The sequence below is a fragment of the Calonectris borealis genome, chromosome 14 (genome assembly GCF_964195595.1).
Source record: "Calonectris borealis chromosome 14, bCalBor7.hap1.2, whole genome shotgun sequence".
Lineage (NCBI taxonomy): Eukaryota > Metazoa > Chordata > Aves > Procellariiformes > Procellariidae > Calonectris > Calonectris borealis.
In genome coordinates this window covers 20989903-21009467 of record NC_134325.1, presented here as the reverse complement: position 1 = coordinate 21009467, position 19565 = coordinate 20989903, and the positions used below count along the sequence as shown (strand labels likewise).

General features: G+C 47.9%; 1 protein-coding gene across 1 annotated transcript in view; it reads right to left on the bottom strand.

The window, feature by feature from the left end:
• Window positions 1-477: 477 nt before the first annotated feature.
• Window positions 478-19565, bottom strand: part of BAHD1 (bromo adjacent homology domain containing 1) — a 40515-nt gene continuing 21427 nt past the window's right edge. The window contains exons 2-7 of the mRNA XM_075163664.1: window positions 14627-16279; window positions 10801-11162; window positions 8643-8802; window positions 7875-7951; window positions 5364-5455; window positions 478-3915 (exon numbers count right to left, since the gene is read on the bottom strand). Coding sequence (XP_075019765.1) covers window positions 3726-3915; window positions 5364-5455; window positions 7875-7951; window positions 8643-8802; window positions 10801-11162; window positions 14627-16262 — 2517 coding nt within the window. The 5' untranslated portion in view covers window positions 16263-16279 and the 3' untranslated portion in view covers window positions 478-3725. The remainder of the gene's footprint in view (window positions 3916-5363; window positions 5456-7874; window positions 7952-8642; window positions 8803-10800; window positions 11163-14626; window positions 16280-19565) is intronic.

Genomic DNA, 19565 nt, shown 5'->3' with positions numbered 1-19565 from the left:
GGCTGTCGGACCCGTCCTCGGTGTGTGTGTAGCGCTCGGCGCCACGGGCCGGGACACTCTGACGGCAGAAGCTGACGGCGATGCCACCAAGCGAGCTGTCGGCTGGCTTCCAGAGACAGCGCTCCCATGGGATGCTTTTCCAAAAGCAACATTTCAAAATGCTTCCTTCCTAAAGCACGGGCTGATACACAAAGCCTTGCAGAGACAAGCTTTGCCACCAACACCTTCCCACCTAAAGGGAGACCTAAACGTTCCTATGACAGCAGCTGTCAAGAGCAGATTGGAAAAAAATAAGTCAGCCCCCAGCCGATTCTCCTTCCAGTGCTCCATTTCCACTGGGAAACCCCACAGCATCTCACCTCTGGGCTGCGTCCAGACCGCTCACCCCAAGACCCCGAGCACCCAAGCCTGCTCCCACACTGGCACCTTCCAAACACTTCTAACTCCTGCACCCCACTGGGTCCGAGTGGGAAGTTCAGGCAAGGAAGAGAAGAACAGCGCAGCACTGGTTTGTTTTCTAAATCAATACGATTTTTCAAATTTATTTTTTAAGAATTACTTCTAATATATCTTTCTCACAGAAGAGGGTATAGGGAATGTTCTCATTCCATCTGTAAACACTGAAATACAGATCTGGGAAACCGGGGAAGAGACACAAAAAAGTGCATTTTACAAAATTATCAACTAAAATATATTTTACATGTATTACGTTTCAATTTAAATTCTACCGACTGCATTTTCAGTTTCAAAAAATATTTCCATATCTAATAGATTAAAAAAGCATGAAATATTTTCATTATGGATAAGACATTTCAATTCATTTACATGCTGTTTGCACAACAGCATAAGCAACCACGTGAATCTCGAACAATGTTCTTGGCCTGAAGCAAATTCTAACATGAGAAGAGTCAGGATTTGTCCTCTCCAGACACGGGCCAGAGCCCGTTCCAGACCCAGGGCAAGTACAATTTCTCTTCTGCCTGGAGAGGAGCCAGGACAGAGGTGGGAGCAGGGGGGAGAGGGGTCAGGAGGAGTTTCAGCGAGTTACTGTGGTTTCCAAGGCTGGCTTTCAAACCCCTCCCTGACCGTGCAGCAATGCTCAGGGGTTGCCCGGCAGGTGGGTCTTGAAGCATCCTGCATCTGATGGCACTTTTGCGAGAGGAAGGCGGCCGCAGGCAGCGTGCCTGCTTCAGGCTGGGTGTCAAAGGGGTCCCTACCGAGTCAAGCGTGTGCATTTAGGGCTTCCCGTCACCTTCCACGCCGCCATCCTGCGCCACGGCCCCGGGGGGTAGCTGCTCCGTTCCCCTCCCGCTCTGCTCCGCCGCGCTGGGCGGCCACGACCCCCTCTCTTGCGATGGGCAGGAGCAGCTCCGCTTCCCCAGCATCCTCCCTCCCTGCTGAGGAGGGGAGCCACTCAACAGCCTCTCCCAGTAGCACCGGAGAAAGCATCAGAGAAAGCGTCACTTTCTCCAACACCTCCCTGCACCCCCGTGGCACCTTCATCCGAGAGCCCCAGCAGCGCTCCCGACTCCCACCCTGATACAGCACCACCGCCCAACCGCATCGTTCCAAGAGACCACCAGTGCCCAAGTTAATTGTTAAGGAGAAATCTGAGCAATTACTTTGACACTAACAGTATCTTGAGGTATAAATGAGATAAGACGCTTCACCCGCAAATTCTTGCTTGCACACCTAGGATCAAACCCGCTGGAGCTGGGTGTTCTCCCCCGGGCGACGCAGGCAAGAATAAACAGGGCTTCTCCAGCACCCTCTGCAACACTGAGCAGGAATCGTCCGCCGACAGCTGGGAGACGTGTGCCCTGCTCGCCCACTGTGGCAGGTGCCAGAGCTTGCCATCTCCTCTACAGTCATCGTCTTCTGGACACGTTCCCCTCTTTGGTATGTAGAGCAGATCTCTGGAGAACTCCTGTGTTAACAAACTATTTCCACATAACAGACTTGATGTGTGGGGTTTTCTCTCCAGGCCAGGCAGGCGTGCAGCCGTCGGAGCTGGCCAATAAGCCCTCGTTCCTGCCGTGCCGGCAGCCGCGGGGAGTACAGGCAGTGCTACTTCCACTGACAGGACAACACTAAAGCAGAATGAACACTTCCACCATTTAACACGAGTTCAGAAGCCCCAAAAGACCGGAAAAATGCAGATCCCTAGTTTCAATGAGCGACTCCAGCCAGCAGGAATGTGGGCCAAGACGGTGTTGATTCTCCTTCTTTACGTTAGTGCAATCTAGAAATGGACTCCCAGCTTGGTGTGAGTGACTCAACGGACTGTTACGCTGTCCTTTGGTTTGCTTTAGAACGAACTCCAACAGTTTGCGTTAAGACAAACTAACGTCTATCTAGGATCTATACATGTAAGGCAAGAGGCAATTTCTGCGGGGCTCGGGTCGCATTTGTCAATGCGAACCCTTCCCAATGCTCAGTTCCTTTCGGGAGCCACAAAGCCACTTTGGTGAGCTCGCTCGGATGCCTGGATGAGTTTGGAGTGGGGCAGGCTGCAAGGTTGATGGCTTCAACAGTACGCCCAGGGTCGGGACAGTCACATAAGGGGAGGGGGGTTAAAATTTAAAAAAGCCAAAAACACTCAAGAAAAGGGTTTGCCATTTCACCCTCCAGCCTCTAGCTTCTTCACACTGGAGACGTCTGGGGTTAAACAGGGACTGTAAACGACATTACAGGAAAACAAACTGGGAAGAAAGAGTAAACCCACTTCTATTGCTACGGCCCCCTAAGCTATTAGAGGAAGAGCAATACTCGGAAGAGAAGAGAAAACACGGTTCTCACTAGTGGAGCCCACTTCGTGTCCTCCCAGCTTCAGAGTGACCACGCCTGCTGCACTGTGCTTTATGGGGCAGGAGATCCTTTGGGGCAAGGTCAGGGCTCCTGCGACAGACGCACAGCTCTCCGTAACACCACACTGGGATGGAAAGCCTGTGGTCCTGCTGGCTCCCTCTGCTCCGCGATGGAGCCGATTCCCAAGCCTGGCTGCCAAGCCCCAGTCCAGGCGGTGAATCACAGAACAGCGAGGTGAGGGAAGAGAAAGATGAGGGAGAACAGGGGTCACCTCTTCCCCGACAGAGCAAAACCTATTCAAGCACAACACAAAGGCCACTCTGCATCCAGGTAGCTTCCAAAGCAACGGCTGTATTTTGAAGAAGCTCTCACCCACCGGGAATCCTCGCAGTCTGTCCTGCGGGACAAGGGAGACTCTCCTGTGCTCTGCCAAGGAACTGGTCTCAGTCCTCACACTTCACATCAGGGCACGAAAACCACAGAACTGTCACAGCTTGACTCATACAACGCACCAAAGCATCCCTCCTGCACCCTTCCACCATTCCCACCAGCGATGGCTCTGGATTCAGTTTACTGGCTTTTATCCCCTGCAAACCCCTCCCAATATATGCATCTCTAGATACGTATATAGATATAGATTTACATATGCAAGTACCTATATCTATATACATATATTTATTTTATACGTATATATTTTCATTTATGCTTTTAATGAAGTGCTGTGCTTTCAACTGCTGCCTTCCTCCACAGGGATCTGCTCCTGCGCATGCTTTTCAGTCCGAGGAAAGAGCGCTGGGCGCTCTCGTCTGCAAGCAGCACAAGGTAAGTCGTCGAGAGTGCACAGATGTCCCAGACCGTCAGCCTGCCGCCGGCTCTCCGGCCGCTCACCCTCACCGCGGTCCGACTGAAGAACGGTGCTACTGCGGGTTCTTCAAGATGCGCCCGTGTCTGAAGTCATAGACGTGACGACAGAGGAAAACCAGCTCGGGGTCAGTGTCCTCGGGCACCTTGCGGTGCAGAGGTGTGGAGTACTCTTCCGAGGGAGGAACCATCATGGTTTTCCTGCCTGGGATCCCTTCGACTCGACGCTTTGCCAAGGCACAAAATCTGCAACGCAATTACATCGGAAGAGTTAGCACAAACTCGTTTCATCTTCCACGGTTTGTGCCGGTCTGTCTTGCCGTAAGCCACAACCGTGGCCGCCCAAGGATAAGGGGTGGAAGGGAAGGGGAGGAGCGCGGAGCAGAATTCGGCTTTGCTCAAGAGGACGATGTGAAGTAGCTATTGATTCTGATCCCACCCCGAACTGTAGGAAGCAGCACAACGGTTTATATTTCTATACTGGCGGATGCTGCAGAGTGCAAAAGATGACTGCAATTACTCCACCTTGCTGTTCCTACTTTGGCCTCGTTTTTTGTTAATTAGCCTCAGAAAAGGCTTATGCATCAGGCTGTTGTTTAGGCAAACGAAGAATTCAGGATGCCTTCAGGAACATCTCTCGAAGGTGACCTTACCCGCAACAGCATGAAAAAATTCCTGCCAATACCTATTCTAGAGGACTGGGCTGTTAGAAAGGAAATGAGCTGTTTGGATCCAAAACTTAGGGGTTTTTTTTGGTTGGTTGGTTTTGGTTGGAGTTTTTTTGTTTTGTTTTGTTGTTGTTGTTTGGGTTTGGTGGGGTATTTTTTGGTTTTGTTTTTTTTTTTGAGTTTTCAAAAGAAAGAGCAAAATTCAGCTTATAAAGAGTTTGTAAAACAGTTTGTTTTTAGAAATTCAAACAGCAGAGCCCTAGGCTAGAAGCAGGAGGACCAAGAAGAGTGCATCAGGGCTTAAACATCCCCTCTGTGGTAAGACTGCACAGTCAACAAGATGCGCCCAGCAAAACTGAAGAGATTTAAAGCACTATTTTGCATTATGGATTCGTGTGTCCATTCAACCCCTGTTTTCACTCTGCCCTGTGCATCCATCCATTAAAGGATGGCAGTCTTGAATATGGATGCTCGGAAGTTCTTACTGACAAAGTTTCCATTCCATCAGCAAGAGCTTAACAGTAAAAGCCTTAGTCCCTACCGAGTGATGCGCTGCCAAAACACCCAGATCTGCGAGCGCATGCTAGCGTCTAGTAGCAACACTGACAAAACTATCTCAGCAGGCTTTCTGGCTATCATGGCACCTGCGTACCATAGGGGATAGATATATAGGATGATTTCCTGCCTTGCTTAGTTTTTAGCTCCAAGTTATGGGTTTTCCTGCACTGTCCTCCACTGATGTCCACGTGCTGTGGTACCAAGGTCATACAAGCACAAAATTTGTGAGCCCCTTACGCATATATATTACACAGAACAGACACGTAATGAATCTGCAGTGGAAGAAGCACTCAGACTGCAGTACCGAACTTGTACGCAGAGTGAGTGTAATTCATCCAGCTCCAGCCAGACCAAAGTCTGTAGGGCTGGAAGAGTTCTGCTGAGTGATGGGTGGAAATGGAAAGAGTGACAAGAGCTGGAGACAGATGAAGGTCTCAGGAACAGCAGCAAGTTAAGAGCACCACCTACCTGCAGTACTCTGCAAAGGTCAGCACGTAGCATTTCTCCTCTATGCAGGCAACACTGTTTTCGTCCTGATGCCGGGATGCAAAGATCTCATTCTGCAAGAGAAGGGAGGAAGAGGTCACCCAGCTGGCAAGGAGCCTCAGGGAGGTAGGGCCAGCTCCACACCTTCACCCATCACCTTAAAGGGGAGTCTATCAAAGCATGCTCACAGCAGATACTCTTTAGAGCCAGTATTTCACATAATCCAGACACCTTCCAGGTGTTTTGAGACCTATTTATAGTGTGCACCCAAATTCTATCCAGCAACACGTGAGCAAAGCATTAAGAGTTCTCCCATCATTTAACACTGCCCAGCACACTTTGTGAGGCCAAGTGTCCAAATCCCAGACATACTGCCAACGTTACAAACGCGCTTCAGCAGCAAGGCCGCTACCAGCTACACCACTCAGCCTCCTCTTTCCTCCTGGGGATGACAGACAGCTTGTGGCCACCGCTGAGAAGTGTCCCAGGAGATGAGCTTTTGCAACGCTGCACTGGAAAAAATAAAGCAGCATTTTGAAAGCGCTACTGCGATGCCTGGGAATGACAATGAGACAGGTAAGAGGGAGGAAGGCTGAGTCCATCAGGGGAGGTACTGCAGAGGCTCAGAAAGAGAAAAACCCCTGCAAGAGGTGCCTTTGCTCCAGCTTATCCAAAATCTGACTTTGTGCACAGACTGCACATGGAAGAGCCTTCAGACCAGATCCAGAAAAACCCAGTGAGCAATGCTCCTGCAGGCAGGAGGTCGGAGCACTCTCCACCCACACATTGCTCCGAGCTTCTAGGGATGTTCTTCATTCATTTTCCCTTTCCTGTGCTGGAAACCCTTCCAATTCATTTGTACAGCTAAGAATTGAAATGGAGGTTTAACAGCATTTTGCTGTCTTTACTACTACCCTTTGACACACGACCAGTCCTTCTAATCCATCTCTACATCAAAGCTAAAGGAATCCCTTCTTTTCCAACCCTTTCCTCATCCCAATTCAATTAAAAAGGCTGGTTTAGTGAGGGAAGTAGCAATAGCCTTTTTTCCCAGGGTAATTTAGGAAACTTGGCTCTGCAGCAGGCAGGATTGGTTAGATGGAGGGCAACCCAGATGGAGCCATTTGAAAGAATTTCAGGTGTGGTTAGATCAGCAAAGATGATCTCTGGGAATAAGGATGCTCTGCGCAAGTCTGGAAGCATTACCTGCAGGCTTTGTTTCTGCTCACAGCCCTGAGGAAGGAGGCTGGAAGGAAAGACTCACAAAAGGGTCACCGTTCGGGGACATGCTTAATCAGGGAAATTGAAAATGCCACACCTTGCTTCTGCACATTGGGGTTTTGGTCTACTCCTTAAATCAAAGCTATCTGAGTCATCTTTGGCAAGCCCATCCCAGCTACTCAGCCCAAATGGCACTCTCATTTCAAGTCTTGTGTAATTAAGCAGGTGTGCAAAAAACTGGCTTAATTTCTCCTGGCCAGACTACTGGTGCTCTCTCTGCACTAAAATGCAACTGGATACAGTCATGCTTCCTTTATGGACCAGAAAACTATGAGGTACCACATTTTGGTTTAGAAACTCACCTGTGCCCTGCAAGTCAGGCAGGTACAATTCCCCGGCTGCTCCCCAGTCCTGCTCTCACCCCCTCCCTCCCCTTTTATTTAAAAAAGTAAAAAAAGGAAAAAGGCACCAAGAATTTTGGTGGGCTGAAAACAGCAGTAAATTCTCCATTCCCTGTTTTAAAACAGCTTGTTCTGTCACCCAACACAAGCCCATGCAAAGCAGAGCAAGGCGTGAAGTCATAATGATTCACACGTTTTTCCTTTTAAAAAGCGAACTCTATTATACTGGCACAACATCCTCAAGTCAGTCTTTAATTCTCATCATAAATCTATACAGGGGAAGGATGAAACATCCACGTTTCTGCACAAAACGAAGAGGTTTTTGGAGTTTAAGAAGCAGATTAAGGGATTTATGATAAAAAAGCAGCACATGATATAGGTACTCCAATGTCCTGCAGAATTGCAGCAGGAGCTTTTGCACTGAGCTCTGCATTTCTGGGTGAATTAAAATACCCTTTTTGGAAAGGCATTTGATCTTGATTCAGTATAAACTCACTCTTCCTTACTCCTAAGATAGCAGTCAAAACAACTTTTCACTTAATGCGCAAGATTTTCTCTCTGGGAGAAACATTAAAACTTGACAAAGGTGGCCATGTAAAGAACGCAGCAGCTTCTGTTACAGCCCAGAGTTTCTACACATGGCAATAAATTGGGGAAAAGCCCATATGTAGGACACCACCACTCAACGCATCTGGCAACAGCTGCACCACAGCCAAGAGACAGCTCCATTTTACTCAAAACAGAAGCTCAGCCCCCTGAGTTTGAGCCCACCCAGGAATGTGGGGAGATACTCAGGCTAATCCCCCCTTCCTGCAGAAACACAGAGACGCCAGGATACCCTCGCCCCGAGTTTCGCATTCGGATGGCTCACCTGGTGCATACTGGGATTGCGGCCGCCCTGAGTGTGCTCCGGTCTGTAATACCACAGGAGGCTCATCATCAGCTCCCCTGCAAGAAGATTTATTAAAACATGTCAAGCCTCAGTTTTCTCATAGTGTTTTCCCACTAATATCCAGCCTCCTCCTCCTGCTTCATCCCTTTCATTCCCATAGCGCTCACGTAGAGGCAGCTCTGCTGTGATAAATATTTCATGCTGAACTAGGTGTCCTTTTGTTACAGCGAGAAGCTGTATGAAGCTGGTCACGTTGCTATTCCCTACACCTTAACCCCCTTCTACTTGTGCTACATCATCACAAAGGTCAGTTAGGCACAAAAAAAAAAGATACAAAAATCAAACATTTCCCTCTGAAAAAAGTATCCATTCAGACCACAAGCTGGAAAAGATGCTCATCCGAAGCTCGGTACTTGCAGCACTAACTCCCAGGTTAAAGCCAGAACGGCTGTAGCTGGATGACATGACCAAGATGGGCCTCACCACACTGTGATCACTCCTTTTACACATAACTTTTTTTTTCTCTTTACTTTTAAGCAAGACCTGTCCTTTACAACATTTGGCACAGCTTCCTCGGCTCCCGTATCGCTAGTCAGACACAGGACCTTAACATCAAAACCACACTACTCTCATCACCACCTCTACTCGGGTCCCATCAAGAGCTTCTGCAGATAAGCCCGTGCTCCACACCAACTCCCAGCCCAGATGTTGGATAGAGCATTTGAGTAAACAGCAGCTCCTGGGTACCTGTTTTGGGGTCTTCCCACAGTGCCGATATCTTCGCAACGTATGGCATGGATTTCTTCCGGGGTCCTGATTTCAAGAGGACAGTATCTCGTACCCGGATAACCTCCCCATCTCTCTCCACAGCTTGATAGCTCTTGCGAACAGCTGGCTCTGGTTCATTCTATACCATTAGAACACACACAAAAAATAAAGCAACCTGAGCGTACAGACAAATGGTTAGTTTGTTGTTTGTTACCTCAATCCAAGACTCCTTTGGTCCTGCTGCGAATTAAAAACTTGCCTAAGCCTAGTCAGGAGCTAAGTGCTTCCACTCCAACAGACCTCCGAGAGAAGTGATACGGCGTAAGACCACTCGTGGCATCTCTATTCCCACCAGGTTGGTTTATAACAACAAAGATCAGGTCAAACGAATTACTTTTTCTATGGGTAAGGCATTCATAGCTAAAGAAAGTTCACTGAGGAAGAGCATCCCAGTGCTTGCAGGCCGTGCGTGGCCTGCGTTTCCAAATAAAGCAAAACACAACTATTTCTCCTATGTAGTGCTGGCAGTAAGGAGCAGGACAGCAAGTCTCACAAAAGCTTACATTTCTGAACTTAATACCCTTATTTCAAATTAAAAACCAATTGCTCTTTCTATTCTGCATGCAAAGAAACAACCTTCAGAAAAATTACCATTTTATCTGCCTACCTGTAGGTGTGCATTTCCTTCATATTCAAAGGCGCAGAAAACTAGGCATATTTTGAATGCTATGCATTTCTCTGATACAAACATTGTAAGAAAACAAATAAAATATGAAATATTTCACATGAATAGGGCAGGGAGTGGGAGGGAGGCTGTGGCATAAAGCTTTCCTTAACGAGATTGCTAACATTTCCTTTGTACCCTCTAACATTACAAAATGATCACTTTTTGGACTGCAAACTGGAGTTTTTGCTTTATTTTAGCTCTGAAAACTCATTACAGAATGCCCGAGCAGGACAGGTTTAACCTCCTGCCAGATCGCCCAGGCAAAATCGGAAGCATTATGCGCCAGGACTTAAGGAGATTAACGGTGCGCTGCTCCTTTCGAAGTGTCAAAGTCTGAGCAACAGATGCAAGAGGCCCGTCTCTGGCTTTCACAGGCTTCATCCTTGCACAGCCCTTGGTACCTGTACGCAGCCCTGAGAGCTGAAGCTACAAAACCTGTCCTGGATGGTGCTCTCAGCAGCTCGAGGTTGTATCACTGCACCAAGCAGCAGCACAGACGAGTCCGCTTGGACCACAGCTCCTCTTGCTGCTGACATTTACTGCATGCGGTTCCATGCCTTGTCCCACCTTCCCAGACAGCATGTGGGTCCAGATTTCAAGTCCACAGCTCTTATGTTTTAATAACATGAAGGATATTGCCTTCTCTCTCAACTGAAGTGCACTTTACTGTAGTTAATTCAATTTTCTGGCAGGAAATCTCCCGTCTTGCAGGAGCCAGTCTCTGCCCCTGAACACAACAAATGGGAAAGTACAGACAAGAAATCCTTGAAGGAGTGACTGGGCATGCCACCAGATAAGTTACAAGAAGAAGGATATTGGGTGCTAGAAAAATTCCATCTGGGAGCCAGGATACTGTCTCAGTCCTCTGTGCTCTCTGGGAGATCCCTGCTGGGCTACAGACACCATCAGTGAGAACAACCACCTTACGAGAGCTACCTTTAGACAACCGCTCCTTGTAACAAGGCTAAAGCCTCCCTCATTTTCTCGAACAGGTTTGCCCTAACCCAGGAGGAAGAAGCTGGAGGACGATCTCTCTGTAGGATGGACTCACAGGTACAACAGGTGCCACCCTTGCAAATGCCAAAGCCAGAAGCATTTATCATCATGGCGTTTCAGCTGACGCTAGCACAGGAGTAGCAGGTTTTCCTTCCTTTCCAAACCGCCTGTCGTGCTGTGCAAGGTAATACCAGGGCACACAAGAAAAACAAAGCCAAGAGCAGCTCAGCCTTGAAGCCCAGCCAAAAGGCACTATTTGCGTGTCCAAGAAGGTTCTAGATGGCATCTAGTGACCACCTCCGCCTGGAAGCAAGACCCAAAACGCTCTCAAGCCTTCATGATCTTAGTCCCCTGAAGATGCACAAACGGGTATAGCCGTACACACACAAAACCCAGCACTCCACAGACACCTACCACAACGTAGACGGCCTTCTCGCAGGCTGTGCCAACGGGTATCCAGCCATTGGTAGCTCTCCGCCTGCTGATGCGTTGCTGCTTTGGATGGGAATGACCTCCCGCTGCTTTGCTGTCAGAGGCGTGGAGACAGCCCGTGGTATTTCGCAGACCGGATTTGGAGCCGCTGGGAGGCTTTGAGCTCTGTGGACATTCTCGGGCCATGGTCTGAGGGTCAGAGTTGGGGGTCTGCAGATGAGGAACGGGTTCTGCAGCTGGTGGCACGCTGGGTACAGGACATCCTGAGAGCGGGTGGGCAGGTGACGCAGGGTGCCCTGCCACAGGGATTGTGAGGTTCAGCTGGTCCAGAGACTTGCAGCCTTCTAACAGAAGGGAAGAAGAGAGGCATGTATCTCATTTGAAATATAAGACGACTACACAATCAAGACTGTCCCAAACTACCACCATTTTCCCCTGAAACTCCCTTTATTGCATTATAGCAGTAAAGACTCTTCACATTGCAATTTCATTTTGCACTGTCACTGGATTCTAAAAGCAAAGATACTTCTAAGCCTGCGATGCTCCAATATGTTGCTGCCGATGACACTGCACTACAACAAACCCTTCTGAAATCCCCCGAAGTAATGCCAGCCAGTAATACACACAGGGCTGGCCAGTGTCCAATGTAGTTCCAGCCTGTCAATATGTATAAAAGAAATAAAAGGCTTATCAAAACGATGAGAAGGATACACTAGCAGAAGAAGCCAGCGTCTTTCAAAAAGCCAAATTCTACTAATCAGGGAAAATTGAGAAGATTCCCCGAATTAACTCCAGAAATATGAAACAACGTGGAACAAAACTATGTAAGATGATGCACACTGCTGCCTTCAGCAAAACCATGTCCCTAAAGCAGATGCATTAACCACAACAGGTTAGTAAGTTGGCTGACGCTGCCTCTCAAAAGCATCCCAGAACACCTCACACTGCTCCAGGAGTCACAAAACAAGCCCTCAACCCAGGCCAACATGTCCAACAGAAGAGCAAGTCAGGTTTGAATTACCTACCATCAGCAGGAAGAAAGCTTCCAGACCAATATACAATGCACCCCTATTTCCTAAATCAGAAAGCATGCTTTTTGGGGTGACAAAAAGGGCAGCTTCAGGCAACCTCCAGGAGATGCCTCCAGACTGGAGCATGTCCTAGCAGATCTGTGGGATTGCACGGCTGCAGAGCTGCAAAAAAAAAAATCTAGAAGTGAAAAAACATCTGAAGTCACCAAGCTCCAGCTGAGTAACTGCTGAGATCCCCTCGCAGTAACAGGAAATTATTGCCTCCTGTCTCCCGCTTGACCCTCTCTTAGAGGGCTGCAACAAAGCCACTGCTGAACTGCAAGCGTCAGGGCTGCTATGGACCATCGTAGACTTTGCTGACCCTGAGCAGCAAATGCCGCAGCAACTCCCTCAGCGAGCCAAGACGTCAGGATGTGAGTTCAGGTATCCTGCCTGGCCTTGGCAGGCAAGGACCCATAGAGCAGTGAATCACCTCTTGAGTATTTTGCTTACAAAAGCAGTTTTCAAGCTTGAACTAAAGCAGGATGAAGCTTCACAAAAGTACCTACTAAACTTCAGGAAAGTCGCACAGACCCGGCCTTGCTGGCACCCCCAGGACTCCTTCCTCGGTGGCACACACTTCCAGCCCCTCCACCGCTGCTGGGGCTAAAGCACCCCTCGCAGCCTGTCCGATCTCACCCCCGCCACCCTGCTTTCACGCTGTGTGCTGCAAACCATCCGCGGGACGGGGAAAGCAATGCCTCTCCCCCACGTATGGCAGGCCACGACTGCCCAAGATTACAGCCTGATCCCTTGATTTGTACCAATCAGACACTGGTATTTCCGTAGGAACATCTCGAACACGCCAAGTAAGACAGATATAACACAAGGCATGCAACACATAAGCTGGATCCCCTCGTACCAGTGCTCTCAGACGGGAGCCTGTTGCTTCCAACCAAAGTACTCCTCTAATTCACTAAAATAACCCACTCTAGGGAAGGATGAGATTTCAGAGGTGCACACACATATAAAAATCAACTCCTAAGCATAAGTCCCGGTTAATATTCTGGGAGACCTCCTTATACACTTCAATTCACAAAACAAAGTCTGAATTATTCTGATGTTGTAGGCTTTTAAATCAAAGTTGCTCACAGGAAGGAAATCGGAATCAGTGAAGCATTTATACCCACAGTCAGCTTTAACCCAGAATGCACCGCATCCAAAAAATGTGCTAGAAAAAGAAATTATCTTGCCACTTACAAACCTACACCGAGAAAGATCTTAGCAGTGGGGTGACACACCGCTAGTAAATACATGCCCCTGGAACCACTGCTGCCCCTGCCAGCACCATGAGAAATTACCAAGTTCACAGGGTGGGCTGAACTCCAAAAAATACTCTGTTTGCACCACCTGCATCCTTCTGGTTCCACAAAGTTAGAGGCACTGGCATGCAAAACTTCAGGAACAAAGTAGACTGACATGACCTCAGGGCACTACACAGAAAACTGTCAGACAAGAACACATTGCTCAGCTAGTGTCTTGCAAGCAGTCAACTTTAAAGAGCATTGAAGCCACTAACGAACACTGTCTAGCTGCTACCGTAGGAAGCGGCACCATGACAGCGGGGATATTTAGGGAAAACGGAAATTATACTTCAACCAAACGCTCCTGAGTTTCAGCAGCTTCCTACAACGGAAGATGACAAACCGAGCACTGAACCAAAACTCCATCAACCTACCTGGAAATCTGTTTTAAGTGGGTAAGTCATGCCTCCTTTTAACTCAAACACGTGGGTACCTGAAAGACCGATGTTAACGCTCCCAACAGCTGAAGAAGCAGCCTCATCTATAGACCACGCCATTTGCAAACAGCAGCGCTGTCTAGCAGGATGGCTTTTATACAAAGTACTGGTGTCTGATAACTCCCACACAACAATCCACTTTTAAATATTTCAAAAGATATTTTTCAATAGCAAAGGCAAAGCTCCAAGATAAAGCACATTGGAGGACAAAGTGTGAAAAACAGCCAGGGGACAGAAGAGAGCCAGGCAAATAACTACATCACCTCTTACACCGTCACCTGTTCTCATTTTCAGACATTGTTTAAGAGCAAAGATGGGACCACTACTCACCAAACGAACAGCATACCTGGCACTTATAGCACCCCAGTGAAATTCAAGCATCTGTCCAAACCGTAGACTCGAACTGAATTGCTACACAGCCCTGCCAGATCTGATCTATAAAATCTTAAAAGACGGCATCCCCCATACAGCTTGCACCAGTAAGAGTCTAATGGCCGAGGCAATGCCTGCTTCTTCACATCGCTCTGCTCTGCAAGGATGCTTCAGTCCCGAGAGCGAGCTTTTGGGAGCGGAGGAGTAACTCAGCCCAATGTGCTCGAGACCCTCCGCTCAGAGCGGCACAGCAGAATGGCGAGAAGCCTTGCAGAGCGTGTAGCAACTAAAAAACACTCATTTTACACAGATCAAAGCTAAGCGGTTAGCTCCAGCATGACAAGTCATGAGTCACCTTCTCACTGCCCAAATCCTTTCACCGATTCTATGCTTTCCACACCAATAAGACCTTTCAGTGGGAAAAACCCTCAGGGCTAAAAATTGGGGAAGGGGAGGTGAAACACGGATTCTTTCTGAGCCACAGTTCGGCTGCCAAAGCTCAGACGCACCACGCACAGAGGGAGCTTGCCTCCTGGCAACGAGATACCTTCATTAGCCACCGCGCCGAACCAGCCCTCTTCTCCTAGGAACACCGAACGAGATTTGCTTGCACTTTGCACCTTACCTGCTGCAAAAGGCATTTTGTAGGGGTAGCTGTTCCGTCCTGCATGCACGCTGCTAATCCTGCCCTCTGGCACGTGCACGACTCCGCAGACGCTGTAACTGTTAATTGCCGTTCCTTCTCCACAACAGTACGGAGAGTTACACCAGTGGAGTGGCTGGAAATGAGCACCTGATGGCAAGGAACCGGGCGATACCAAGAGCCCCTCGCAGGTAGCAGATTGTGAAAGCTCGTCCTTGGGGTAAACGGAGCAGTGAGAGTAGCCACTGTATCCACTTTGGCCATAATAAACGTAAAACCCGTTCAATGGAGTCAGATCCGAGGATTCGTAGAGACATCCACAATCCGTGTGATTTCCGGGCACAGGCAAGGGAGGGAACTGCTGCACGGGAAAGGAAGGCTGATGAAATTCCTGTTTGGGGGTCGGGGATTTCTCTCCGGGTCTTCCATACTCCGGCTTCATGGAAGCTTGTCCACCCATAAGCAAAGGCAGTCTGTGGTAGAAACCCTCTGTGCTAGCATAGGAGCTAGACAGCGACTCGTAAGGGACGGGCTCTGTCACCCCGTAGAGCCTAGAGGAGTCCCGCTGCTCTCCTTTCCCAAAAGCGCCCAGAGCGAGTCGTTGCCAGCCATGCTGACCTTCCATTTTTAAGCTAGCCATTTCCTTCTTGGATTTGACACAATTCTTCCTACCGGCTTTGGCCCATTTGAGCGTAGATTTTGAACAGTGGTTCTCGGACTTGCCCTCTCCGTCCGATTTACTCCTCTGCTTCAGGGGTTGGTCTTTCTCATGGGTCAGCTTCAGAAAGGCCACCGCATTCAGGCTGGCCAGTCTCTTTGGGGTGGGATGATAGGAGATGGCACCATCCTCCCTCTTTGTCCCATCATCAAAGACCTCATCCAGTGAATGGTCACAGCTATTGCATTTCTGACTGGGCTCATGCCGGTTTTTTCCTTTACTTGTTTTCACAGCTGTTTTTTCCAACGCAGGCCAGTTGTCACCAGCTTTGCAATGCAAGCTCTTAATGGTACAGTCTCCACCAGCTTTAACAGAGTCTCTCCGAAAACGCCTGCTGGATAACAAGCCATCATCCCGTTCAAAAAGCAGATTGTTCACTGCCTCTGCGTTCAGCGAGGCCAGCCTGCGTTTCCTGGGCTCTGAAGGAGCAGTATCAAGGTCTTGCTCTGTCCCTGGATAAGTTGTTGTGCACTTTTCCCCAGATGAATCACTCTTCCCTGCTCCCACAGGCTGAACTTGTTCAGAGAACAAAGCAGGTCCCAAACCCTCCATCCAGCTGGGGAGGTCCTTTTTTTTACAGCTCTGGGTCTGTTTCGACAGAGATCCAGCCACATCCTCCAGCCTGGTGAGGAGCACTTTGCAGGTCTTTTTGTTCACTGAGGGAAGCAGACGTCTCCGCAGCGGGTACGTCTTTCGCACTTCATGCAAATTCTTGCTTTTGTTTGTCCCCACAAACCCACTCGGACAGTTCGAAGCCTCGGTGGCATCTCCATCTCTCTGCTCGCCACACTCTGCCTCGGTCCTGTCCATCCTCCTGCTGCCGGTTGGTGATGAAGCTTGGCCAGCAGAACCAGCTGGATGTTTCAGAAGGAAAAGTTGTTTCTTCCGGGCATGCGTCATAGGATCAATGTCCAATCCTGAGAACGAATAGAAGAAAACATCTATTAATATCGCTCAGAGGGACTCATCTTCTCACAAAGCACCAACTGTCAATTAGGAAATATTTGGGGAAGCTTGTTTCTATACACAGTAGAGTCTTTTTGGGTGATGGCCAGTTAAGCCAATTAAGAGACAGGATGCAATGAGATGTGGTTTAGTATTAAGCCATAGAACATGATAGTAATTAAAAGCAAGGCGGTGACGGCAAATGCCACAGGAGCTGGGAAAACCAGGGTACGGCCAGAAAGCTGTTTCACCCAGCTCCCAGTCCCAGTCCGTTCCCTGTTACACCGACGCTGTTTCTAACACGTTACAAATTCTCATCAGATCTACTAAAGCTGATCTGAATGCTGGTCCAGGGCATACAGCAGAAATAAATCCCAGGTATTTGACTGTTTGCGTGTTGATACAGGCAGGCTGTTTCATTGTCGTTTTCTGAAACAATTAGACAAAAGAAAAACAAAAAGTCCACCTACTCACGTGAAAAGTAAATTCAGTCTATTAAGCAGAGATCTGCCAACATTATTAAATTAAATACATGCAAATCCCTATGCAGGTTAGAACCTGGCTACTCACTGCTGTTGTTGCTCCCCAGAGTTGTATTTTATAAACTTTGCGGACATTAAACAACCAAATCATCATGTTCAGCAGAGAGGTCCTAAAAATATGTTTATGGGAGGGAAGAGAACTACTCATCTGTATATCATTCCTGACTTTTCATCTAGATGCTATGTCAAGTCACTGTTCAAAACCAACACAAATTACTAAAATACAAAAAGAATCTGCACCCGGGAGAGGAACTGCCTCGCTGAAGGCACGGCTGAGCAAACCAACACCCAGCACCCTAACGAAGCTGCTGGCAGACTGGACAGCTTCAGCACGTCTGGACCTTCCCAGCCAGGCAGAACACCACGGAAACGGTCCTGCTCTGATTTACCGTAAGAAGGAACGCACAAGGCATACCAGCCTCAGGAGGAGGATGGCTCCCTCCAAGCAATACATCACAAGAGGTCTCCATGGAAAGGTGGGGAAGAAGCATCAAACCGAGAAGAAACGGAGACAAGTGCCAATTGCCTACAGCCAAAGCATCAGTAGCAGAGGCTGGCTGCTCACCTGCAGTCATGCAATGAGTACATCCCAGGCTTTCTGGCCACGCCATGAGCAGGAGCTTACTACTACATACTTGGAGGCCATTTAGTAAGCAAGCAATACGAGAGGAACAGCACCGTCCGGAGAGCCCCTTCAGCCATGCGTTGGCTTCCTGAGTTATCCAGCAAACTAAACCCGATTTTTAGTTTTCCTGTTCCATTTTTGCCACATCCTTGTACTCTTGCATTTCAACTTCAGCAAGTGACCTGCAGCAGGCTCGTGTAGGTATTTGAGGAATTAAGCAATTTTGCAGTCTGAAGGAGCACACATTCACATAAGAAGCTGAGGGTCTAACGCTAAGAAAGGTAGGTGATACTAACTTATAAACATTAAAAAAAGTCAGCCTAATTGAGTGATATTGGAATATATTTAATTAAGCCTATATCTGAGCATTGGAAACAGCAGAAAATTGCTTGCGTTTAATGGTATTTATTAAATAAGTCAGACTGGCACCAAAGAGTCGGTCTTCATATTAGCATCAACCTAGGAGCAGCTTGATCTTCCCCGCAATCAGGTATTTGCTGGAACACCCCTCAATTGACACAATCGACACTGGTCTGCTACTTTTGAGGCTCTTAATTAAAGCTACTACTGCTTTTGGAGTGATTAGAACAAAGCTACCGAATTACAAGAACTGTTCATTTGATATGGTTTAATCAAGCTGATAATTAGATTATCTATTTGAAATAAGCCCAACGTGTTTTAATTGACTTGCTTATATATGCATTAACTGAAAGAAACTTAGGAATTGAGAGCCACTGTGGTTTGCACATTATTGCTTTTCTAGATGTCAGACTCTTCCCAACATGTTTTGGGGTAACTGACCCCTTACACCCCGTTACACATGGGATAACTCCCTTGGCTGGTGCCCAAACAGGAGTGCTCTGTTGGGAACAGGCATTTATGTATATCCATGTTTTTCTGATAAGAAAAACAGGTTCTGGAAATTAGGAGGATGCTTATCAAGTCGGACAGACAATTTCCCCCCAGATTGGAATTCTTCTTGCACAAGGGGCCAAACCGACCACGCACAACCTCTGGAGTTTGCAAGAGGACTATAATTTAAAAAATAAATTGGGCAGAGCGGGGTTTGGCAGTGGTAGACCAGGCATCCTATATAACCATGCCCGGGGGAGGATAACTTTTCCCAGGCTATATGGACCAGTGCTTTCCTTGCAACTCATCCTATTTTCTGTTGAGCCTCTGGCAGAAGTGCTCAGAGAGGTGAAAAACCCAAAACAAACCACCGTAGCTTGCCTTAAAAACCAGCATCAGCCACCTCTTTCTCCTCAAGCTTCCGCAAGCAGCAGTTTGACCTTCTGGCCACTCGCCACACATCCTTCACTTGCTGGGGCTTTATAGTCCATTAGTATTCAAACGAGTTAGAGTAGCTATCAAAAACTGAGTACTAGAGACATGACTTTGTTCATGCCACATCTGCTCTAGAGTTAGAAAAAGTCTGGTAGAGATTGAAGGAAGGGGATTTTTCCAGCAGTGAAGTAGAGAGTCATTAACAGCACAGTGACCAACTTCCCTGTTTGACCCCATAAGGAATGCCAAGACAAACAATAGCTTAAATAAGGTATCTTTTCTGGAACCTAAGCATAGGAATGCTTAAAGTAGCAATATCTGAAATTAAAACTGATTTTTTTCCCCTTCCCTTTTTTCTACATACGTTTTCTAGAACTGAGAAACCCACCTCCCTCTCCAAAGTCCAAATGCTAGACTTGCCTGCCAGTGCAGAACAGGTAGCAATGTCTTGCTGTGTTGTAACACGTTTACAGCTAAAACTCTAAGCCAGCTTTCACCGCTGACAGGCTGCGACCGGGAATGTCAAGAGAAACACTTGAGTGGAACATGCAAAGTTGACAATAGAGATATCGAGTCAAAAACACATTAAAGCGGGAAGAGCACCAAGATTCAATGCAATCCATTTTAAGAGTCTCAGATGCACAAGTCCTTTGGCACAAGTGCTTAGGCACAACAGTAATCAAGCAATCACAGCCAGTTTTTTTTTAATTTCTTATTTTTTAATAAAAGGAGGTTATGTCTGCATAGATCTCCTTCTTGGCATCTGGTCTCTTAAGTTCTCTCTCCCACACTCAGAGGTCAACT